The 24,312-nt window shown below is 44.0% G+C and overlaps 2 protein-coding genes across 8 annotated transcripts in view; one reads left to right on the plus strand and one right to left on the minus strand.

Annotated features, from left to right (window-relative positions):
* LOC123743208 (pachytene checkpoint protein 2 homolog) lies at nucleotides 1–7,401 on the minus strand. 2 transcript variants are annotated; one of them, XM_082975875.1, is made up of 14 exons: nucleotides 7,313–7,401; nucleotides 6,793–6,886; nucleotides 6,236–6,386; nucleotides 5,448–5,571; nucleotides 5,262–5,317; nucleotides 4,957–5,047; nucleotides 4,638–4,710; nucleotides 4,324–4,387; nucleotides 4,137–4,223; nucleotides 3,320–3,426; nucleotides 2,846–2,999; nucleotides 1,462–1,574; nucleotides 1,247–1,316; nucleotides 1–1,056 (listed from the first exon to the last, which is right to left on the minus strand). In XM_082975875.1, the coding sequence occupies exons 2-14, from the start codon at nucleotides 6,882–6,884 to the stop codon at nucleotides 961–963; spliced, it is 1,278 nt and encodes a 425-aa protein (XP_082832001.1). In that variant the 5' UTR covers nucleotides 6,885–6,886; nucleotides 7,313–7,401; the 3' UTR covers nucleotides 1–960. The 2 variants fall into 2 exon arrangements, with proteins under 2 accessions (XP_082832001.1, XP_082832002.1); XM_082975876.1 differs by lacking the exon at nucleotides 7,313–7,401 and having other exon boundaries at nucleotides 6,813–6,886.
* The window catches only part of LOC123743059 (bromodomain-containing protein 9), a 23,444-nt gene continuing 6,526 nt past the window's right edge, over nucleotides 7,395–24,312 (plus strand). Inside the window, exons 1-13 of one of the 6 annotated variants that reach the window (XM_082975867.1) lie at nucleotides 7,395–7,554; nucleotides 8,022–8,242; nucleotides 8,490–8,651; nucleotides 9,030–9,177; nucleotides 9,591–9,648; nucleotides 11,669–11,813; nucleotides 12,252–12,362; nucleotides 13,461–13,660; nucleotides 15,167–15,302; nucleotides 17,486–17,561; nucleotides 17,829–17,924; nucleotides 18,132–18,264; nucleotides 18,489–18,600. In XM_082975867.1, coding sequence (XP_082831993.1) covers nucleotides 7,506–7,554; nucleotides 8,022–8,242; nucleotides 8,490–8,651; nucleotides 9,030–9,177; nucleotides 9,591–9,648; nucleotides 11,669–11,813; nucleotides 12,252–12,362; nucleotides 13,461–13,660; nucleotides 15,167–15,302; nucleotides 17,486–17,561; nucleotides 17,829–17,924; nucleotides 18,132–18,264; nucleotides 18,489–18,600 — 1,647 coding nt within the window. In that variant the 5' untranslated portion in view covers nucleotides 7,395–7,505. The remainder of the gene's footprint in view (nucleotides 7,555–8,021; nucleotides 8,243–8,489; nucleotides 8,652–9,029; nucleotides 9,178–9,590; nucleotides 9,649–11,668; nucleotides 11,814–12,251; nucleotides 12,363–13,460; nucleotides 13,661–15,166; nucleotides 15,303–17,485; nucleotides 17,562–17,828; nucleotides 17,925–18,131; nucleotides 18,265–18,488; nucleotides 18,601–24,312) is intronic. The other 5 variants (XM_082975871.1, XM_082975872.1, XM_082975868.1 and 2 more) reach the window with 5 other exon arrangements.

Here is a 24,312-nt window from a genome sequence, read left to right on the forward strand (position 1 = left end):
TGTTTTAAAGAGTTGAATAAGCCAATGTTTTATATATAAATAAACAGGGTCAGTTATGAACATGTGTATCCTGAGTTTGAATGAAAAGACCATATGATGGCAGCATACAATACATGGAACATCCTTGAGTATCAAAAAAAACATCCAGGGATTTAGAAATTAAATCAGAATTTGTACATTTCCATTGAAGCTCTCCTATTTGGGGCATTTGCATTCATTTACAATAGCAGAAAGTCTAAGTTTCAATAGGTGCTATTAGAAACATAGGAAACAGCATGCTCACATAGAAAACATCAGACAAGCAGACAGAGTAATGAATACATGTGCTGTAAACAACATATGGGGCGTCTCCCATATCGCACCCTATTCCCTCATATAGTGCACTACGCTTGACCATAGCCCTATGGGCCCCAGTCCGAAGTAGTGCAATGCATAGGGAACTGGGTGCCATTCGGGACACGCTCTCTTGGGTTAGGAAATGAAAGCCGTATAGTCACACGTATCAAGAGAGGACTGCATCTCAAGCTTAATACTGTTGCTTTTTAAAATGTGCTGAGAATGCACCTAATGTTGATGACGCTAGGCAGTAGCAACACAGACTTCAGGAAGTCTCCACAGAACATGACTGACTGCTTCATGGCTGCCATCTTTAATATAGTACTCTAATGGTAAAATGGCTTTCCTTTCACACACTGTCTGTGAGAAAACTAAATTGGTTTGGTCAACGTTGAGTGGTTAGAAAAATATGATTATAAATGTATATTGTTTAACCAGGAAATAAAATGTACATGAAAAGCCAGAAGAGACAGTTTCAATCAACCGTTGGGTAAAACAGGTCCAGACTGTCTGAGACAAGTCCCAAATGGTACTCTATTCCATATTTAGCGCACTACTTTTGACCAGATCCCTACAGACACTATAAAGGGTATAGGGTGCTATTTGAGACAGCGCCACTGTAGATCACAGACAGTTGACCAGGTTGTGCCTCTCCTCTATCTGTTTGTCCACTGCTAGGTCCATGGCCTCCAGGAACCTCTCCAGGGACACTGTCGGGGTCTGGTAACAAGGAATCATAGACAAGTCAGATTGGTGTTGCATAGGAACGCAATGACTAGCACTCTTTCCATATGAAAATACTACCGTTTATTTTAGATAAAAATATCTTCCCATTGAATTAATGTTTAAAATAAAAAAAAATTTAAAACTGTTTGCATTCTCCGTGAAACATTTGAAAACGTCTACAAACCTTCACAAAAAGAGCATGGGCCAAAAAGGGTAGTTTCCTCAGCGCTCTTCCACTGAAACCCTTACTCTTTCTGGAAAAGTCAACAACAGAAATAAGCCTAAAACATCATTCAATTCTACTCTGATACAATCCAATGCACACACACACTTCTCAAGGGAAGTAGCTCGGTGGCAGGTCTGAGATGAACGGCAGAGCTACGGAGGACTGGGACTCACATGGCGATGTTCCTGAGAACCAGGCTGAGCTCTGACACCTTGCTCTCCCTGAAGCCCATGGTCTCCAGCTCAAACATGGTCAGCAGTGGCTGTCTGGGGTACACGATCTGGCACTAGACACAACGTAGAAAAAGGAAAAATAACACACATGATTTTTACCTCTGCGTATTTATTGAGGTTGATGTTTCGGTACAACACCTTTGTGAAGACCCTGGTACTGAACACAATCATGTCAGTTAAAGAACACCTCAGTAACTTTGGTCAGAAGAACTGTATCCTACGGTAGAAACTCAAAAGATACCAACCCCACAGTTACAGACAGACACATTTCAAAGTTACAGACAACTCAGTGTTCCAAATGACCTCCATTCCCAAAGAGGTCCTACTGTATTCATTAAATACACATGTTGGTGTGTTTTTACCTTCATGAGTTCCTCCAGGCAGGACAGAGATGTTGGTGTGTTTTTACCTTCATGAGTTCCTCCAGGCAGGACAGAGATGTTGGTGTGTTTTTACCTTCATGAGTTCCTCCAGGCAGGACAGGTAGATGTTGGTGTGTTTTTACCTTCATGAGTTCCTCCAGGCAGGACAGACAGACGTTGGTGTGTTTTTACCTTCATGAGTTCCTCCAGGCAGGACAGGTAGATGTTGGTGTGTTTTTACCTTCATGAGTTCCTCCAGGCAGGACAGAGAGATGTTGGTGTGTTTTTACCTTCATGAGTTCCTCCAGGCAGGACAGGTAGATGTTGGTGTGTTTTTACCTTCATGAGTTCCTCCAGGCAGGACAGAGATGTTGGTGTGTTTTTACCTTCATGAGTTCCTCCAGGCATGACAGAGATGTTGGTGTGTTTTTACCTTCATGAGTTCCTCCAGGCAGGACAGAGAGATGTTGGTGTGTTTTTACCTTCATGAGTTCCTCCAGGCAGGACAGGTAGATGTTGGTGTGTTTTTACCTTCATGAGTTCCTCCAGGCAGGACAGAGATGTTGGTGTGTTTTTACCTTCATGAGTTCCTCCAGGCAGGACAGAGATGTTGGTGTGTTTTTACCTTCATGAGTTCCTCCAGGCAGGACAGGTAGATGTTGGTGTGTTTTTACCTTCATGAGTTCCTCCAGGCAGGACAGAGAGATGTTGGTGTGTTTTTACCTTCATGAGTTCCTCCAGGCAGGACAGACAGACGTTGGTGTGTTTTTACCTTCATGAGTTCCTCCAGGCAGGACAGAGATGTTGGTGTGTTTTTACCTTCATGAGTTCCTCCAGGCAGGACAGAGATGTTGGTGTGTTTTTACCTTCATGAGTTCCTCCAGGCAGGACAGAGATGTTGGTGTGTTTTTACCTTCATGAGTTCCTCCAGGCAGGACAGATAGATGTTGGTGTGTTTTTACCTTCATGAGTTCCTCCAGGCAGGACAGGTAGATGTTGAAGATGCCCTCTACAGATGGAGGGCCAATGTACTGCTTGATGTCAGCTCTGTCCACAAATGCCAGGTCTATCTTCTCTGTCACGTTGGAGGTGGTCAGGATCACAACATTAGAATGCCTGGGATATACAGGAAGATCAGCTGGGCTAAACCACATACACACCAACACACTGGAGGACGGAGGATGAAGTGGTAGAATTCCACAGCCGCTTGTAGAGAACATGTATGTATCCCAAATGGCCCCCTATTCCCTATATAGTGCACTACTTTTGACCAAGGCCCATAGGGCTAATGGCCCCCTATTCCCTACATAGTGCTCTACTTTTGACCAGTAATAGGAAGTCATGTTAAACAGTGCTTTCATGAGTTGTTGCCTCTGAATCTATGGGGCTTAATGTGTGACCCACCACAGCAGATGAACTGAACATGTCTGACTGACCGCTTGATCTGGTCCAGCTGTGTGAGGACAGAGTTGACCACTCGGATGGCGTCTGAGGGTTCCGTTCCGGCCTGGGAAGCGTTCCGCGCTGCCGTCAGACTCTCCACCTGGTCATCAAACAACACAGAGTTACTCTGGGCCCCGCAGTTACATTTGTAGGCTTTAACTGGGCCCCGCAGTCACATTTGTAGGCTTTAACTGGGCCCCGCAGTCACATTTGTAGGCTTTAACTTCCTGCAGTCACATTTGTAGGCTTTAACTTCCTGCAGTCACATTTGTAGGCTTTAACTGGGTCCCGCAGTCACATTTGTAGGCTTTAACTTCCTGCAGTCACATTTGTAGGCTTTAACTGGGTCCCGCAGTCACATTTGTAGGCTTTAACTGGGTCCCGCAGTCACATTTGTAGGCTTTAACTTCCTGCAGTCACATTTGTAGGCTTTAACTGGGCCCCTGAGTCACATTTGTAGGCTTTAACTGGGCCCCGCAGTCACATTTGTAGGCTTTAACTGGGCCCCGCAGTCACATTTGTAGGCTTTAACTGGGCCCCGCAGTCACATTTGTAGGCTTTAACTGGGCCCCTGAGTCACATTTGTAGGCTTTAACTGGGCCCCTGAGTCACATTTGTAGGCTTTAACTGGGCCCCGCAGTTACATTTGTAGGCTTTAACTGGGCCCCGCAGTTACATTTGTAGGAGTTAACTCCTACAACTGCAGGGCCCAGTTAAGTGGGCCTTCAGTTGTAGGAGTTAACTGGGGCCTGGAGTTGTTCCTGACCAGGAAAAGCTCTGGACCACTGTTGTAGGCTATTCATGCTTTACCTCATCGATGAGAACAAACACCAGAGCCTGCTTGTCATCTATCAGCTCTTGGATCTTCTGGAACATCTTAGTGACCAGTTTACCACTCTGGAAGAAAGACGCATGACCTGTTTACAGTCAAACAATACCAATAATCATTTATTCCAGTAAATTCAATAAGACGAGAAGAGGGAAGAGCCAACTGTACCTCAGAGAACCACTTGGAGAACAAACTGTGGCTGTTGATCTCAACAAACTGCCCATAAGAGTACCTGCAGGAAGAATAGGACAGGAAGTTGAAGTTAAAGTTTATAGAACCCACATGGACGTCATAAGACACTAAAATACATGGATATTGCATTGATTAATAGAGAACAAAACATTGAAGTTAAAATACAAGGTAAAACCAGGACAATATGTACATTTACGTTGGGGAAAACAGAAAGTGGTGGAGGTGGTGAAAAACATTCCACAACAAGATTCTGCCAAAGCCCTTTCCTCAGAGTGAGAGCTCTCTCTTACCGGTTTGATAGTCTGATTGACAGCTTCTGGGCCAGAGCTTTACACAAAGACGTCTTCCCTGTGCCCGGGGGTCCTAATGTGGCCACAAATATACACACACAATCTAAATCATATCGCTTTTTACAGATATCACATGTATGTGCATTACAGTTGACACATCCATATTTGAGGCATATTATATACAGCATATTGAGGATTGGAATAATCATAGGATATTATACATTAATATCAAAGTTACTACTATATTTTATTATCGTATTATATCATAATATCATATATATTATTATATTCATGTGTGAAGTTAACAAGATCCTGTTACCATGAAGCAGGACAACTCGGTTCCATGAGATCAGGTTGCTGTCCACGTTTTTGTCAGAGAAGTAAATTGTGGTTGAGACGTAATCCAAGAGCTAGAGGGGAAAAGAGGAAGACAACAGGATGGAGTTCAAATAATTCAATCAATGTAGTACCACTGGCATCTATCTATAACACTCTGTTAATAACACAAGGTTATTAAGGTTGATTCCCAAATGAAGCCGTATGCCTTATGTAGTGCACTACTTTTGACCAGAGCCCTATGGGGCCGGAGGGTAGCATTTGGAACGTATCCTAAATGTTTCTTACTTGTGTTTTGACCCCGCTCTCATACACCAGACTCTCCCAGATGCCATGGAACTCAGCTGAAAAACACACACATGGGAGTAATTATGTATATAAATCTTTTTTTGAAGAAAACGTCACCCTGGCAACCATAGAACTACATATAGAACAGTGAATTAGTAGAATCTCTGTTAACATGGGCCCGCCCACCGGCTGGTAAGAGCCAGTGATTGGCTGCAGAGAGCTCCTCCTCCTCCAGGTTCAGAGTGCTGGGCCCGTCATCATTCAGGGTGAAGATGTGGATGGACAGACTGCAGCTCTTCAGATCTATGGGCTGCAGGAGGAAAACAACCCAAACATCAGACATGTGTCTTATAGTACACTACTGCTTTTTACCAGGGCCCACAGGGCTCAGGTCTAAAGTAGTGCACTAGATAAGGAATAGGGTGACATTTGAGACTCATCCGGGTGGGTATAGTTTGTGGAACGTTCCAACAGGAATCTGTTCCAAAAACTTTGTAAAGTACAAGGTTGCCAACAAACAACACATACAAAGTAGCATGATCAATTCACCTAGCTAACTAGCTGCCGAATAGGCATCAACCTACCACTTAGCGTATTCTTGATGTTTGTCCATAGGTTACCAGTGAGGACAGACATTTTTCAGAATAAATGTGGTGAGTGAAAAACTTAATGAAATAGCCCACTCCCTACCAGGTATCTTATTCTGCCTCTATACAACTTTATATGCGTTGTTTGTTGGCAACCTTGTTACTTACAACGTTTTTGGAACAGATTGCTGTTGGAACGTTCCACAAATTATACCACCCGACTCATCCCATGTTGCATTAACATACAGCTGAAAATGTATTATTAATGTGCCACTAAGACATACTATATGTTCTAGTGAGTTCCTACAGGACATTATCTAAGCAGCTAGAGAGAGAGGGAAGAGTAAGAACAACAGTACATGAGGGCAGGCTGTCACAGTACTTCACTTTTCTCTCAGCATCCACTATGGCCACTGATTGGACGTGTTTGATAAGGAAGTCCTCGTCAAACTCTGTCCACCTGTAAGCCCCGAACACCATGCGATGACGGTTCAGCAGGGTCAAGACGTGCATCTTCACGTCAGACCTCTTCGCAGTGCTGTAGTCAGTGTAATACGCATAGAGAGAGACAGAGGAGAGAGAGAGAGAGAGACAGAGGAGAGAGAGACAGAGGAGAGAGAGAGAGGCAAAGAACGACAGAGAGCAGTGTTGTTAGGGACAAGGAGAAAGGAATGGAAGCATGTCATGAATACAACTTTGAAAAGACTAACATGCTGGGGTAAATCATTACATAACGGACAGTGTCCCAAAAGGCAGCCATATTCCCTATATAGTGCACTACTCTTGACAAGGGCTGACAGGGCCCACTATTTAGGGAGGGCCCTTTTCAAAAGTAGTGCACTTTACAGGGAACAGGGTGCCATTTGGGACACTTTACTTCCCTAGTACTGTAATACCAGTTCAGTGTGAATAGAGCTTTTGAAGATACACTAGCTAGTTAGAACCTGGTAGATTTGACGTGAACCTCCACATGGATGTTGTTCATGTCGTTGGGGTTCTGCTTCAGATCCCCTACCTCCATTCTGTCGCCCTCCATACCTTCAGAGATTAAAATGTATGTCAAAATTAAATCATTTTCGGGTGGAAATACAATAACTCCTTGCTCAGTCTAATGTAATGTCTCGGCAGCAGTACACATGACATGTTGACATCACCAACATGCATAAGAAGTACTTATCAACTATCTGCCTTTAGAACTTACAACAAAATAAGTATAATTAGCTAGCTAGTATGACAACAACACATTCAATGCAAAGCATCAAGCTCACAGCATTTAGCTACCTAGCTAATGTTCGCTAGCTACACGGACGTTACTAGTTAAAGTCGCAGAGTGACACGCTTTATTCTGTTGCTAGATCTCACTAGCAAGTGATGTTACTAGTGTTACGTGTGTAATACAGCTATTGCGATTCGTCATTTATTTTGTTAAGCTTTCATTCAAGAAGTTTACACAAAATTGCTTACCTTAGTTTTGGTACGGAATGGACTGAACGTCACTCGAATTTAGCGCGCAGTTTTGTTGAACCTGAAGTAGATGAGTTGTTGTGGGAAATGTACTTCCGGGTTATCGGGGTATGGATCGCATTTTAATGCAAACAATTATTAGATACAGATACCTAATTACCAGACGCTTTCGCTTAATTTAAACACAACAAACATGGGGAAGAAGCATAAAAAGCACAAGCCGGAGTGGAGAACAGTTGATGGTAAGTGAGCAAAGAAAACAATTCAAAGCCTGGCTTTGTCCCTTTTTGCTAGCCTAGCTAGCTAGCTAGCAGTTAACGTTATCCTACTTACTGGCCTGCTGACTGAATCGTCCTGCAGTGCTAGTGTTAACTTACTATTCCTCAACTTCTGTTGTAGCTTATTATTCCTCAACTTCTGTTGCTTGCTGCCATAAGCATTACCAATAACTATTATGACGGATGTGTATCAGGTCTTATCAAGATTGAGTATGCATAATATTGGCATTTACGCCAGCTAGCCAGTTTATCCTGTCGTAGTGGTAGCATTGCACTGCAGATAGATATCTGTGATGGGTAGCAAATGTTTATCATCACTTATTACACAGTAACACACACCACATCTTCTGCTAGGATGATGACACATCATGCTTGTTGATCTTGCACTGGGTATGACCCATCACTCAGCTAAATGTGGTCTCTGTTTTCAGACTGTGAGGACAAGCCTTTTGAGAAGCAGCTGAAGCTGGTGCTCAAAGTGGGAGGAAGTGAGATCACAGAACTCTCAGGCTCCGGCCATGACTCCAGTTACTACGACGACAGGTCAGACCATGAACGAGAGCGCCACAAGGACAAAAAGAAGAAGAAGAAGAAAAAGTCTGAGAAGGAGAAAGACAAACACGTAGATGATGAGGAGAGGAGAAGACGGAAGGTGAGTATGAGGGGAACAAGGGTCTGGCCCAAATGGCACCCTATTCCCTATATAGTGCACTCCTTTTAGCCAGACCCAAATGAGCCTTGGTAAGAAGGTGGGCACACTATAAAGCGAATATGGTGCAACTTGGGAGTTAACCTTTCATATAAAGCATACCATATAACATGACGTTAGGTCGTGAGCTAGGTCGTTATTTAATTACAAAAAAACAATAATCAATCAATGAATGTGTAATCTTTGACAGGAGGAGAAGAGGAAGAAGAGAGAGCGGGAGCAGAATGAATCAGAGGCTGCTACTGCCTCTGCCTGTGGTGTAGGCCTGCCCAGTGTTGTGCCCAGTCACACTGGTGTGGCAGTCGAGCCTTTCATGCTGCCAAAGATACCAAACATTGGTATTAGTTTTGAGGTGAGACACGTTTTTGGGGTTTCAAGTTTTATTAGTCGTAAGTACAGGATACACATGGTATACAGCATCCTATGAAATGCTTACTTGCAGCAAGCTTACTTGATCCCTAGAGCCTATAATGTTTTCCTGGAGATCACATAGTCTGGAAACCTCCAGGTCCTACAGGAGATAGTGGAACTGGAGACCTCCTGGTCCCATAGGAGATAGTGAAGTAAATAATACAGTGTTTGGCAACACTGTACATTACTGCCTTTGCTACAGTCAAGCATGTATTCTAATTACTCATTCATACACTGTACTTGCAGCAGTAACACTAACCCTAACCATAATAGATAGATCACAGGGCCATCTCCAGTAGTTTAATGAGGTCTGTCTCAGCAGCAGCAGCAGCAGCAGGAGGAGAAGAAGAGGAAGAGGGAGAGGTCTGAGATGGAGCCAGAGGTGATGGACCACTTTCACCCCAACATCAAGGTAGAGGTGGAGCAACAAGGAGACCGGCCTGTCAGGGCTTGCAGGACAGCCCCGGGTAATAATCTAGCTGTTCTCTTGTGTTGTTATGTTATTACACATGTTATTACTGATTATAAGCTGAGTGGTTCCAGCCCTGAATGCTGATTGGCTGACAGCTGTGGTATATCAGACTGTATACCACGGGTATGACAAAAACATTTTTTTTTACTGCTCTAATTCCGTTGCTAACCAGTTTGTAATAGCAATAAGGCACCTCAGGGGTTTGTTACCACGGCTAAGGGCTGTATCCAGGCACTCCACATTGTGTCATGTGTAAGAACAGCCCTTAGCCGTGGTACATTGGTCTTATACCACACCCCCTCTGGCCTTATTGCTTAATCATAACATACATTGTACACCCATAGTAATCTGAGGTGTTAAAGGCTAATGTAAAACAGGTTGTGATTGTATGTTTGTCTCTTCCCTCAGAGAGTGAGTGCACCCCTCGACAGCAGCTCCTGGAACACTTCCTGCGCCAGCTTCAGAGGTAAGGCTCTCTGACAACATTGGCCACGTTTACATGAACACCAATATCCCGTTATTATTCGGAATGCTCAAGTATTCTGTTTTTGAGTTGACACGTATAAACATATCAGTTTGTATCCTGGTTATGAAAAACCAGGATAAGATGCCTGGGATATGCTGATCTTAGACGGGATACTGTGGCATGTCAACATCTCATCCCGTTTACTGTTGTTTTTCACATTCTGTGCTGTCAGTTTCACATATCATGAGTGTTGTTTTTCATGTTCTGTGCTGTCAGGCTCAGTTTCACATATCATGAGTGTTGTTTTTCATGTTCTGTGCTGTCAGGCTCAGTTTCACATATCATGAGTGTTGTTTTTCATGTTCTGTGCTGTCAGGCTCAGTTTCACATATCATGAGTGTTGTTTTTCATGTTCTGTGCTGTCAGGCTCAGTTTCACATATCATGAGTGTTGTTTTTCATGTTCTGTGCTGTCAGGCTCAGTTTCACATATCATGAGTGTTGTTTTTCATGTTCTGTGCTGTCAGGCTCAGTTTCACATATCATGAGTGTTGTTTTTCATGTTCTGTGCTGTCAGGCTCAGTTTCACATATCATGAGTGTTGTTTTTCATGTTCTGTGCTGTCAGGCTCAGTTTCACATATCATGAGTGTTGTGTGATGATGTTTTCATAAAACAATTCACTTCAGAATGTAGGCTACCTGTGCAGTTCCATCCACCATAATAAATCATTTAGCTGTACTCCATACTGGACCATGTAGCCTACTGGCTACTTTCACCCCCAATTTAGACAAGTTTCTGCTTATAATTTCCGACATTTGGTAGGCCATATTATAATTTCCTACATTTTGGTAGGCCATATTATAATTTCCGACAATTGGTAGACCATATTATCATTTCCTACATTTTGGTAGGCCATATTATCATTTCCTACATTTTGGTAGGCCATATTATCATTTCCTACATTTTGGTAGGCCATATTATAATTTCCTACATTTTGGTAGGCCATATTATAATTTCCTACATTTTTGTAGGCCATATTATAATTTCCTACATTTTGGTAGGCCATATTATAATTTCCTACATTTTGGTAGGCCATTTGTCAACTATAGTTAGATACATGCAGCTTGTTTTCTGTCATGTCTTGTTTCCCCAGGAGACTAAATAAAGTAGGGCTCACCAGAATGTCTTACACTGATAGAAGGAATGCATCAGTAATCTAGTTAACACCGGTAACATTGTCTGTTTCGTTTTAGTTCTGCATTTAGGGACCAGGGAGAAAACGCAATAACACCAAAACACTGGAAAGATTGGTTCTGTGCAAAATGTCCAAATGTCATCCGTTTGACCGGTTTTAAGGAAATGAAAAGCTGAGAAAACCATGAAACATTGCTTATAAGTCTTCCATCTGATTCAGAGGGGTTGGGTTAAATGTAAAAGACACATTTCAGTTGAATGCATTCAGTTGTACAACTGACTAGGTCTCCCTCTTTCCCTTTCATCTTAGGTGCTTATTTTAGGTGGTTGAAGTACTGTCTGCTTGCATAACCGTGTCAAATATTACACGCCCAGTCACATTTTCTCAAGAGATGCTGAAAGAATTCAATCATATTTCTCCACTCTTGTTCCCGAGACAAAATTAGCATTTGTTTTATAATTTTACTTTAAGAAATGCGTAATTCTGCAGGAGTTAATATTATATTACTCTACATATGAGAAGTTATAAGCCTACAGTCAGTGTCCAGATTTCAGTTACTATTCCATTTAACCCATATGAATTTAAATGAGGATTATTCTGTTTATTCATGGCCACAGTGATACTCGTGAGCGAGATATCAAAGGTGCATGTAAACAGCTTTCCCCGAATAAGACCTTAAGTGGGATATGAGCTACTATTCGGAATACTGTGCGCATGTAAATGTGTTCAGTGACAGATCCACAAACATCTCTGGATTATGCCTGTTGGTGACATGAAAGTCAGTTCAGTCGGTACTAAGAATTCTGTTTGTCTTGTCTTTCCAGGAAGGATGCCCATGGCTTCTTCACTTTCCCAGTGACAGACGCCATCGCTCCAGGTTACTCTGTGATAATCAAACACCCCATGGATTTCAGCACCATGAACGACAAGATCACAGACAACGAGTACAAAACCGTCACAGAGTTCAAGGTGAGGTGATGCTACAAGCGACCACATGGCGATCTGTCCATCACAGATCACAGGAACTGTCATGATTAGAATTTTGAGATGTACCTCAATACGTCTTTCAGTGATTCCTCACCTCTTTCTCAACTGTATTGGAGGAGAAGGTCCAACGTGCCTCCCCTTGAGCATTTTGACAAGGTGACAAGGATAGAAGATACAGGAATCAGGGAAAGATGAATTGTGAAAGAGCCTTGGTATCATCACGTTGATATAACTTGTGGAAAGGAATGTGTGTGCTGTACATAATGGTCACATTCATAACATTGATCGTATTTTCAAAGGAGGATATTTATTTGCTTCAATGAAACAAATATTTGTGTTGAAGTATTTGTATGAGTTTTGTATTTGTAAGTGAGTGACGGAGAGCTTGTTGTTGTAAAGCGGTTGCTTCCTCTGTTGCAGGCGGACTTCAAGCTGATGTGTGATAATGCCATGGTGTATAACCGTCCAGAGACCGTTTACTACAAGGCTGCCAAGAAACTGCTGCACACTGGCTTCAAGATGATGAGCAAAGTAATGAGTAGTGTCTCTACAAGGAGAGGATAGAGGTGTCATTGTCAGTGTATGACTTATTGTGCATGTTGATGTTCATAACCCATCCATTTCATGTATTTCCCTTTCCTGTGACAGATGCTGGTGGAGTCCTGTTTCCCCTTGTCTTGTCCTTTTCTGTTCTCTCTATGTCATTACACATGTTGGTCATTCTTCTTCCTCTCTGGCTTTGTGAAACAGATTTGCCTCTGTGTGGTTTTACTTCAAACAGACACACCACACTGTAACGTCCTTGTATATTTCTGGAGCATTCAGGAGACTGTAGAACAACTAAGCAGATAGAAGGCAGACGTGTGACTCAAGATGTTTGATCAATGTTTTCCCTCCTAACAATCATCACCATTGCAGTTAGACTCACCACCCCCATCCCACCAGCCATCCCATTCCACCACCATCCCACCAGCCATCCCATCCTGACATCCCATTCCACCACCATCCCACCAGCCATCCCATCCTGACATCCCACCAGCCATCCCATCCTGACATCCCATTCCACCACCATCCCACCAGCCATCCCATCCTGACATCCCACCAGCCATCCCATCCTGACATCCCATTCCACCACCATCCCACCAGCCATCCCACCAGCCAATCCTATCCCACCAGACAATTCCATCCCACCACCATCCTCTCCTTCCAACCCACCAGCCATCCCATCATGCCATCCCATCCTGACATCCCATCCCACCAGCCATCCCACAACCATCCTACCTTGCCATCCCACCAGCCATTCCATCTCACCAGCCATCCCATCCTGAAATACCATCCCACCAACCATCCCACCAGCCAATCCCATCCCACCAGACAATCCCATCCTGCCATCCCATCCCACCAGTCATCCTACCAGCCATCCCATCCTGCCATCTCATCCTGCCATCCCACCAGACAATCCCATCCACCAGCCATCCCATCCCACCAGCCATCCTATCACTCTCTGGCTGAGTTGTGGCAGATGGAGTATAAAGCAATTCCTTTTGGTTCTCTTTCTCTCCCTGTGGTTCTCTTTCTGTGGTTCTCTCTCTCTCTGGCCCTTTTTCTGTGGCTCTGCTCTGTTTACAGGAGCGGCTGTTAGCACTGAAGCGCAGCATGTCTTTCATGCAGGACATGGATTTCTCTCAGCAGGCGGCCATTTTAGGGGACGAGGATGTGGCGTCTGAGGAGCCCCCTCCGGAGGTCATCCCCATGCCCGTGGAGTCGGCGTCGGCCAAGAAATCCAAGAAGCAGCCCAAAGACATCAAAGATATGAAGGAAGTCATCAGGTAGAATGGAATGGCCTACTCTCTAGTCCAGTGTCTTGACTTCGGTAGATGTTGGTCTCATGCATCATGTACTCCATGTGTGCACATGACGTCATTGCTCATGTAGTCCCTTCTGTTATCCCAGGCTTGGTACAATGTGATGGATGAGACCCATAAACCACTGCTGTATGGTGCTCATTGTAGGACTCATGTATCCTACATGTTCCATCCAACATGCTACATAACCATAAACTGTAGAGTAACAGTGTGTATCTCTGTGGTCCCAGCCAGGGCCGGCCCGCTCATTAGGCAGCCGCCTATGAGTTTAGCAATTTCTGAGCTAAACTGACCAAGACGCATTTCCAACAACACATAAAACCTCACATAATTCTGCCCAAAAACAATGACATTTTCTCAGTCAGTGGCATAAGGGCTTTTTAGGTGAGAGCTGATTCCGCCCTATGATAAGCAGTGCCACTTTGTCAAAGGAAGAGTCTCAAAATATTTATCTTGTCCATTCCCAGCATGCCTCTCCAGGGTCGCTGCGGCGCACCACCAACATTCCGTCAATAAAATAATCCACCATCATGTAACAGATATAGGTAGAAAGACTAGGTGTCCTTTTCTGTAGCCTACAGGCTGGAGATAAAATGGATGACAATGTAATGAGATGGAAACGTTTTATATCGTGCAGGTTTCTCCCATCAAATAGCCTAAATGGTGCCTAATCAAAATAAAAAACTGCTGACATATTAACAAACATGGACAGGGCAAAGTAAAAAAACAAAACAGGACAGGTCAAAGTAAAAAAACAAAACAGGACAGGTCAAAGTAAAATGGACAATCAGGCTACTCACAACTTTTGTCCAGGAGTATCATCCCGTGGGCTAAATTGTCATGGTCAGTGGTTTCAAGTTTGTTTCCATCAATTTTTTTACGAGCTGATCATAGCAAAACATTAAATACTTCTGCATTTCCCGCTGTGTAAACACATTGCAAATAGGCTCAGGATAACTCCTGATGAAGTTGGGTAGCTGATATTCAGAGCTTAAAGAGACAAATTGATTAGTGACAGGAATCAGGATGAATAAAGCCACTATACCTCAGTAAGCACAGACCGATGCTGACGTCTTTTTTTGATTTAGCCTTGATTTACACGGACGTTGTGTTCTAGTCCAGTCCGGATCAACTCTGAACCCATCATACACTTCTGTTTGTTTCAGATTTTGTCCGGTCTGGACGAGCCTTGATTTGGCCCAAAATATATGTCTATTAATTAAATAATTTAAATAATCTTTTCAACTTTCATTTAGAACTGAAAATCACCTTTTATTCAGAACCTAAACCTTAACATCTGGAAAAAATACCTATTTTAGACGTCTTTTCAACGTAATTTTGCTTACTGGGACTATTCTTGTAGGGGCGGCAATTTTTTTGTTCTGCCGCCCTAGGCGAGACGTGGTCCCAGGAGTTACCTGTATTAACCAGTGATCTGTGGAGTAACATTGTGCATCTCTGTGGTCCCAGCTGTTACCTGTATGAGCCAGAGGGGAACGCCTGCAGCCTGACTGACAGCACAGCGGAGGAACACGTTCTGGCCCTGGTGGAGCACGCTGCAGATGAAGCACACGACCGCATCAACCGATACATGCCCAACTCCAAGGTATATATATATATTAGTACCAGTCAAAAGTTTGGAGACACTTAGTCATTCCAAGGTTTTTCTGAATTTTGTACTATTATCTACATTGTAGAATAATAGTGAAGACATCAAAACTATAAAATAACACATATGGAATCATGTATTAACCAAATAAGTGTTAAACAAATTGATATTCTTCAAATAGCCACCCTTTACCTTGATGACAGCTTTGCACACTCTTGGCATTCTCTCAACCAGCTTCACCTGGAATGCTTTTCCAACAGTCTTGAAGGAGTTCCCATATATGCTGAGCACTTGTTGGCTGCTTTTCCTTAACTCTGCGGTCCGACTCATCCCAAACCATCTCAATTTAGTTGAGGTTGGGTGATTGTGGAGGCCAGGTCATCTGATGCAGCACTCTATCACTCTCCTTCTTGGTCAAATAGCCCTTACACAGCCTGGAGGTGTGTTGGGTCATTGTCCTGTTGAAAAACAAATGATAGTCCAAAACCAGATGGGATGGCATATCGCTGCAGAATGCTGTGGTAGCCATGCTGGTTAAGTGTGCCTTGAATTCTAAATAAATCACAGTGTCACCAGAAAAGCACACGCAGACCATAACACCACCTCCTCCATGCTTTACCGTGGGAAATACACATGCAGAGATCATCAGTTCACCCACACCACATCTCACAAAGACACAGCGGTTGGAGCCAAAAATCTCCAATTTGGACTCCAGACCAAAGGACAAATTTCCACCGGTCTAATGTCCATTGCTCGTGTTTCTTGGCCGAAGCAAGTCTATTCTTCTTATTGGTGTCCTTTAGTAGTGGTTTCTTTGCAGCAATTCGACCATGAAGGCCTGATTCACGCAGTCTCCTCTGAACAGTTGATGGTGAGATGTGTCTGTTACTTGAACTCTGTGAAGCATTTATTTGGGCTGCAATTTATGATGCTGGTAACTCTAGTGAAGTTATCCTCTGCAGCAGAGGTAACTCTGGGTCTTCCATTCCTGTGGCGGTCCTCATGAGAGCCAGTTTCATCACAGCGCTTGATGGTTTTTGCGACTGCACTTGAAGAAAGTTTCAAAGTTCTTTACATTTTCTGTATTGATTGACCTTCATGTCTTAAAGTAATGATGTATTGTCGTTTCTCTTTGCTTATTTGAGCTGTTCTTGCGTTAATATGGACTTGGTCTTTTACTAAATAGGGCTATCTTCTGTATAGACCCCCCACCCACCCACCTTGTCACAGCACAACTGATTGGCTCAAACATATTAAGAAGGAAAGAAATTCCACAAATTAACTTTTAAGAAGGCACACCTGTTAATTGAAATACATTCCAGGTGACTACCTCATGAAGCTGGTTGAGAGAATGCCAAGGGTGTGCAAAACTGTCATCAAGGCAAAGGGTGGCTATTTGAAGAATCTCAAATATAAAATATATGTTGAATTTGTTTAACACTTTTTGGGGTTATTACATGATTCCAAATGTGTTATTTCATAGTTTTGATGTCTTCACTGTTATTCTACAATATAGAAAATAGTACCCTTGAATGAGTAGGTGTTCTAAAACGTTTGACCGGTAGTGATTACATTACCAGTCAAAGGTTTCTTCAAGTGGGTTTTTCTTTGTTTTTACTGTTTTCTACATTGTAGAATAATACTGAAGATTTCAAAACTATGAAATAACACGTATGGAATCATGTAGTAATCAAAAACTTGTTAAATCAAGATTAACACTGTATATAATGATCAGCTGCTATATTCCCAAGTCCAAGGTACTGTACTCAATACAACAGTGTCTGTTTTAATCAGATATGACTGCTAGCCTAGAGGTTAGAGAAGCGGAGGGTTGCTGGTTCGAATCCCTGGCTTTGAGTCAGGTTTAATAGATGGATATTTAAAGTGGATGCCAGGGTTGATCTATGTTCAGTTTTCTCGGTGACCACATGGTTCTAGTGTCCCGGTGACCACATGGTTCTAGTGTCCCGGTGACCACATGGTTCTAGTGTCCCGGTGACCACATGGTTCTAGTGTCCCGGTGACCACATGGTTCTAGTGTCCCGGTGACCACATGGTTCTAGTGTCCCGGTGACCACATGGTTCTAGTGTCCCTGTGACCACATGGTTCTAGTGTCCCGGTGACCACATGGTTCTAGTGTCCCTGTGACCACATGGTTCTTGTGTCCCTGTATTTTCAGATGGGTTACCTGAGGAAAGAGCCTGATGGTAATCTGTTGTACACTGTAGTGAATCAGCTGAATCCAGAAGCAAAAGGTTTGTTCCCTACTTTTCTAGGGTATTATCCAGTGGGAAACTCACAGTCCCAAATGGCAGCCTATTCCCTATATAGTACACTACTATATAGTGTACTATATAGAGCCCTATGGACCCTGGTCAAAAGTAGTGCACTACATAGGGAATAGGCTGCCATTTGGGACACAGATATAGAACCTGTATAGATGTAGTGTATCTGATAAATGTCCAAGATGTTCTGTACTACATGACACAGAGGGAAGAACCTGTTCTGTCTCTGCTTCCCAGAGGAGGAGACACACCCTGTGGACCTGAGCTCTCTGTCCAATAAGCTCCTACCTGGATTAACAACACTGGGTTTTAAAGATGACAGGAGACACAAGGGTATGTATAGAAAGTGCAAAGCTGCTTAGCTGTTAGCTAACACGTTTGATACATGTCCTGACAATGTAAAAAGTCAATGTGACCTCCTGCTGCGTAGAAGTTCGAGTTTCTGTCTTTCATAATGTTGGCTATGATGAGAGAGAATTTCTTCCAAGGCTTCCTTCCTCTGCTCGGTGTGTGTGTGTGTGTGTGTGTGTGTGTGTGTAGTGACGTTCCTGAGCAGTACCTATAACACCCAGACCCTACAGAACAACTCCATCTACCCAGACCTGCTGCCTGATGAGATGGACCTGCTGTACTCAGCCTACGGGGACGAGACTGGGGTACAGTGTGCTCTCAGGTTAGTCAATGCTGTAGCAGCACTCGCATCATTACTGGAGTTAGGGTTCCCATCAGACCATTCCTGGAATCAAGATGCAATAATAAGGAAATCCTGGGATTTTGGGGAAATTTACCGCAATTTTGCAACCCTACGTGCAGTGCACATCTAACGTGCTGTATGAAAAAGCCTTAACATTGTAGTATATATACACTGTATAAATGCTGTCTCCTTCCTCATTCCAGTATTCAGGAGTTTGTTAAAGGTTGTGGGAACGTTACTAAACGTTTGGTTGACGGGCTGCTGGATAAGATGACTGCAGGGGATCACTCTAAGGCTGTCTACCAGATCAGACAGGTCTGTACCCCATTAACCACTCATACAGGCTGGGCCCCAAATGGCCCCCTATGCCCTATCTAGGGCTCTACCTTTGACCCGGGCCGTCTGGGGGGGACACTGTCACGCATGACTTCCTAAAGTACACCGTGTGGGTGTATATATACATTATGTTAACTAGTTTTAACGTGGTAGAAGCTGGGTGTATATATACATTATGTTAACTAGTTTTAACTAGTGGTAGAAGCTGGGTGTATATATACATTATGTTAACTAGTTTTAACTAGTGGTAGAAGCTGGGTATATATACATTATGTTAACTAGTTTTAACTAGTGGTAGAAGCTGGGTGTATATACATTATATTAACTAGTGGTAGAAGCTGGGTGTATATATACATTATGTTAACTAGTTTTAACTAGTGGTAGAAGCTGGGTATATATACATTATATTAACTAGTGGTAGAAGCTGGGTATATATACATTATATTAACTAGTGGTAGAAGCTGGGTGTATATATACATTATGTTAACTAGTTTTAACTAGTGGTAGAAGCTGGGTGTATATATGCATTATGTTAACTAGTTTTAACTAGTGGTAGAAGCTGGGTATATATACATTATATTAACTAGTGGTAGAAGCTGGGTGTATATACATTATGTTAACTAGTTTTAACTAGTGGTAGAAGCTGGGTGTATATACATTATGTTAACTCGTTTTAACTAGTGGTAGAAGCTGGGTGTATATACATTATGTTAACTCGTTTTAACTAGTGGTAGAAGCTGGGTGTATATACATTATGTTAACTAGTTTTAACTAGTGGTAGAAGCTGGGTGTATATACATTATGTTAACTAGTTTTAACTAGTGGTAGAAGCTGGGTGTATATACATTATGTTAACTAGTTTTAACTAGTGGTAGAAGCTGGGTGTATATACAATATGTTAACTCGTTTTAACTAGTGGTAGAAGCTGGGTGTATATACATTATGTTAACTCGTTTTAACTAGTGGTAGAAGCTGGGTGTATATACATTATGTTAACTCGTTTTAACTAGTGGTAGAAGCTGGGTGTATATACATTATGTTAACTCGTTTTAACTAGTGGTAGAAGCTGGGTATATAGACATTATGTTAACTCGTTTTAACTAGTGGTAGAAGCTGGGTATATATACATTATGTTAACTAGTTTTAACTAGTGGTAGAAGCTGGGTGTATATATACATTATATTAACTAGTGGTAGAAGCTGGGTGTATATATACATTATGTCAACAAGTGGTAGAAGCTGGGTATATATATACATTATGTTAACTAGTGGTAGAAGCTGGGTATATATATACATTATGTTAACAAGTGGTAGAAGCTGGGTATATATATACATTATGTTAACTAGTGGTAGAAGCTGGGTATATATATATATTATGTTAACAAGTGGTAGAAGCTGGGTATATATATACATTATGTTAACTAGTGGTAGAAGCTGGGTATATATATACATTATGTTAACTAGTGGTAGAAGCTGGGTATATATATACATTATGTTAACTAGTGGTAGAAGCTGGGTATATATATATATACTGTGGCAAACGTCTTCAAAGTTAGGAGCGTTTGTCACAAATTAAGTGGGAAACTGTCACCAAAGTCAGCCCAGAATGAAAGTTCTTTCGAACATGACAGTACCTGTGTGTTTGTTTCGCTGTCCTGGTCCACCCAGGCCACAGGTAAGGTCAAGGATAGCAGGGTTCGGTACACAAATCTGGTTCTCGGTAGGTCCAGGTCTAAACGCCAACAGGTAAGTCCAAAACAGTCCAGCTCGTACACTGTAAATCCAGCCAATGTAGATTGTCTCTTTCTCTATGGTTCATAGATCCTTCCCGCCCTCTCTCTCTCTTCCTGGTTTTTCTTGACCTTTTATCTGTGGGTCGGCTCCACCTTCTGAGGGTTCCCCTTGCTTCTGGGAATTGTAGTTTTGGCAGTCGGCCATTTTGTGATCTGTAGTTCTGATCGGGGTGGCCATTTTAGTGATCGGGCAGAGCCCGTTTATTAGTTCTGCCCTCACATATCTGCCATTTATCACTCGACCCCCTTCTTTGCCACACATCTCCCCCCCTAGATCCGACCCCCTAGGTCGGGCTACCGCAGCAAAATATGCGTGCATGCGGGATAACCCATCCACATTTCCCATTTCCTTTCCTGCTCTGTGTTTCAAGTCAAAGTGAAACGGTTGGAGACTCAAAAACCACCGCATCACCCGAGCGTTCTTCTCTTTAGCCCTATCCATCCAGGTGAGTGGTGCATGGTCACTGATGAGGGTGAAGTGGCGCCCCAGCAGGTAGTATTTCAGGCTTTCCAGAGCCCACTTTACTGCCAGCGCCTCTTTCTCAACAACTGAGTAGTTGGTTTCCCGTGGTTCCAGCTTCCTGCTTAAAAACAGGATGGGGTGTTCCACCCCTTCTACCTCTTGGGACAGCACTGCTCCCAAGCCGACCTCTGAAGCATCCGTCTGAACCACAAACTCTCTCTCAAATTCTGGTACCACCAGCACTGGATTACAGCAGAGGGCCTCCTGTAATGTCCTAAATGCTTTGGTGGCCCTTTCATCCCACTTGACCATGTTTGGCCCTCTGGCTCTAGTCATGTCGGTGAGTGGGGCGGCCACTGTGGCATAACTTGGGATGAACTTCCGGTAGTACCCGGTCAGCCTTAGGAAGGCTCGAACCTGCTTCTTATTTACTGGTTTCGGCCATTCTCTAATTGCCTCCACCTTCTTACGTTGGGGTTTGATTAATCCTCTTCCCACTGTGTATCCCAGATACTCCGTTTCCTCTAACCCCACATAACACTTGGCAGGGTTCGCCGTGAGCCCTGCCTTTCTAAGGGCGTCTAACACCGCCTGTACCCGGGGTAAGTGGGATTCCCAATCTGGGCTGTAGATCCCCACGTCATCTAAATAAGCTGCGGTGTATGTTTGGTGCGGTTTTAGGACCTTGTCCATGAGCCGTTGAAAGGTGGCTGGGGCCCCGTGTAGGCCGAATGGCATGACGGTGTATTGAAACAAACCGTCAGGGGTTGCAAAGGCTGTCTTTTCTTTGGCCCTGGGGGTCAGAGGAATTTGCCAGTACCCTTTTGTCAGGTCCAGGGTCGTAATGTACCGAGCTTTACCAATTTTCTCCAGTAGTTCGTCTACTCTGGGCATGGGGTAGGCGTCAAACTTGGAGATTTCATTTACCTTCCGAAAGTCGTTACAGAACCGCAAAGACCCATCGGGCTTGGAGACCATCACAATTGGGCTAGACCACTCACTATGTGACTCTTCGATCACTCCAGCTGTCAACATTTTCTCCGTCTCTGCTCTAATCGCTGCCTGTCGAGCCTCGGGTACCCGATATGGCCTCATGCTCACTTTTCTCCCTGGTAGGGAAACGATATCATGAGCTGTAACCTCAGTTCGGCCGGGTACTTCTGAAAACACATCTCTGTTTTTCTGGATCAGGGTCTTTACTTCCTGTACTTGTGCTGGGGACAAAGTAGGTGAAATATTTACTTCAGCTGTCTCCTGAGTGTGTGTGGGGTACGTGACCATTAGTGTTTCTCTCTCTCCATGCTTTTAACAGGTTTATGTGATAGATCTGTTCCTGGGGCCGTCGACCTGGCTGTCGGATCCGATAATTAACTTCTCCTATTCTCTCCAGTACTTCGTATGGTCCTTTCCATGTGGCTAGTAGTTTGCACTCTACCGTGGGGATCAGCACTAACACCTTATCTCCCGGTTGAAATTCCCTCAGGGTAGCCTGCCGGTTATAAGTGTGCCGCTGGTGCTCTTGTGCTTGTCTCATGTGCTCTCTGACGATGGGCATGACTGTGGCTATCCTGTTTTGCATTGCCGTGACGTGCTCTATGACACTAGTATACGGGGTGGATTGGTGTTCCCAGGTTTCCCGGGCGATGTCTAAGATTCCCCGGGGGTGCCTCCCATATACCAGCTCGAAGGGAGAAAACCCCAGCGAGGCTTGAGGAACCTCTCTAATGGCAAACATCAGATATGGCAACATGCAATCCCAGTTTTTCCCATCCTTGTCGATTACCTTCCTGAGCATTGACTTCAGGGTCCGGTTGAATCTCTCAACCAGCCCGTCCGTCTGTGGATGGTAAACCGATGTCCTCAACTGTTTCACCTGCCACAATTTACAAAGGTCCGCCATAAGGCGGGACATAAAGGGGGTCCCCTGGTCAGTAAGGATCTCCTTTGGGACCCCAACCCTGGTGAACAATAGCACTAGTTCCTTGGCGATATTTTTGGAAGCCATTGTCCGAAGGGGAATGGCTTCTGGGTAGCGAGTGGCATAATCTAGAATGACCAGAATGTATTGGTGCCCTCTGGCAGATTTGGGTAGTGGGCCCACTATGTCCATCGCTATCCTCTCAAATGGCGTTTCGATTATGGGGAGTGGCACTAACGGGCTTCTAAACGCTGGTCGGGGAGCTGTTACCTGGCACTCCGGGCACTCTCCACAATGCCGAGCCACTTCAGCCTGAATTCCTGGCCAGTAAAACCTCCTTACAATCCGGTCTCGGGTTTTATCGATACCAAGGTGTCCACCCAGAATGTGCCCATGAGCTAGATCCAGTACTGTCTTCCTGTACCGGGTGGGGACCAACAACTGTTCCACCACATCAACCCCTATTTTTGAGACTCTGTACACCAAACCATTTTTCATGATGAAGTGGGGAAAACTATTAGGCATCATCCTATCATTTATGGGAGTACCATCTACGACCTGCACGTCTGCTCTGGCTTGCTGCAGGGTTGGATCCTGGTGTTGGGCCGTCCCGGAATTAGTCATGGACCCTGCCAGGTCTGCTGGTTCTAGATAGTCGTCCTCTGGATTCAGATCGACCCCAGCCCCACTAGTACTGGGCTGTTCATTATCAACGAGGTTTGCCACTTCATCCTCATCCTCCCCTACTAGTACCTGTGAGGTTGGCCCCTGGGAGACCTCTTTTCTTGGCCTTGGTTGAAGGCCCCATGCTTCTTCCTGCTTGGTCAGGGTTGTTGGCTTCTCAAATATGCCGTTCTTTTGACCTAACTTCGCAAAGTTAGGAAAGTATCTACCCAATATTACATCATATGGCATCTTTGGGACCACGCCGACCTCATAATCCAGCAGACCGTCCTCTGTTTGTATGCTCACTAATGCTGTGGGGTACAGACGGGTATCCCCATGAATGCACGTAACACTGATATCCTGACTTGTATCCAGTTTATGCGTCGGCACTAGGTTTGCAACGACCAGGGTTAGCATACTGCCGGAATCCAGTAGTGCTTCAACCTCCTTCCCTTCAACCTTCACCCTGCACATATGTTTGTTTCTTGATCTTTCAAGTACAGTGGTTACCACGGGACATGCATACCATATCTCATCTTCTTTTTCACCGAGGTTACATTGCATTGGCTCTTCTTTAATAGGGCAGTAGGCTGCAATATGTCCCGGTCGATTACAATTGTAACAGATAATAGGGTTCCGGGGGGGAGACCTCCTCGACCCCCAGTCCCGGTTTCCGGTTTTTCCCTTAGTGTCTCGGCCCGATTCTGATTCTTTCCTCATGGCCCCACGCTGCTCTCCTCCCCCTCCCCCTGTTGGGACAGTCTTACCCTGTCCGCTGGTTCGCCCAGGCCTGGGGAATGGGAATCTTTCCTCCTGCGCCTGCTCAGCTGTTCCTGCCGTACAATACCGTTC

Source organism: Salmo salar, chromosome 05, assembly GCF_965601325.2.
Source record: "Salmo salar chromosome 05, fSalSal1, whole genome shotgun sequence".
Lineage (NCBI taxonomy): Eukaryota > Metazoa > Chordata > Actinopteri > Salmoniformes > Salmonidae > Salmo > Salmo salar.

Excerpts from the sequence above, each read along its gene's own strand:
- LOC123743208 (XM_082975875.1), bottom strand. The coding sequence starts at position 6,884 with ATGGAGGGCGACAGAATGGAGGTAGGGGATCTGAAGCAGAACCCCAAC. Across the intron at positions 4,388-4,637 it reads TCAATCAGACTATCAAACCG|GTACTCTTATGGGCAGTTTG; the intron begins GTAAGAGAGAGC and ends TTCTTCCTGCAG. Across the intron at positions 1,317-1,461 it reads GTTCTCAGGAACATCGCCAT|AAAGAGTAAGGGTTTCAGTG; the intron begins GTGAGTCCCAGT and ends TGACTTTTCCAG.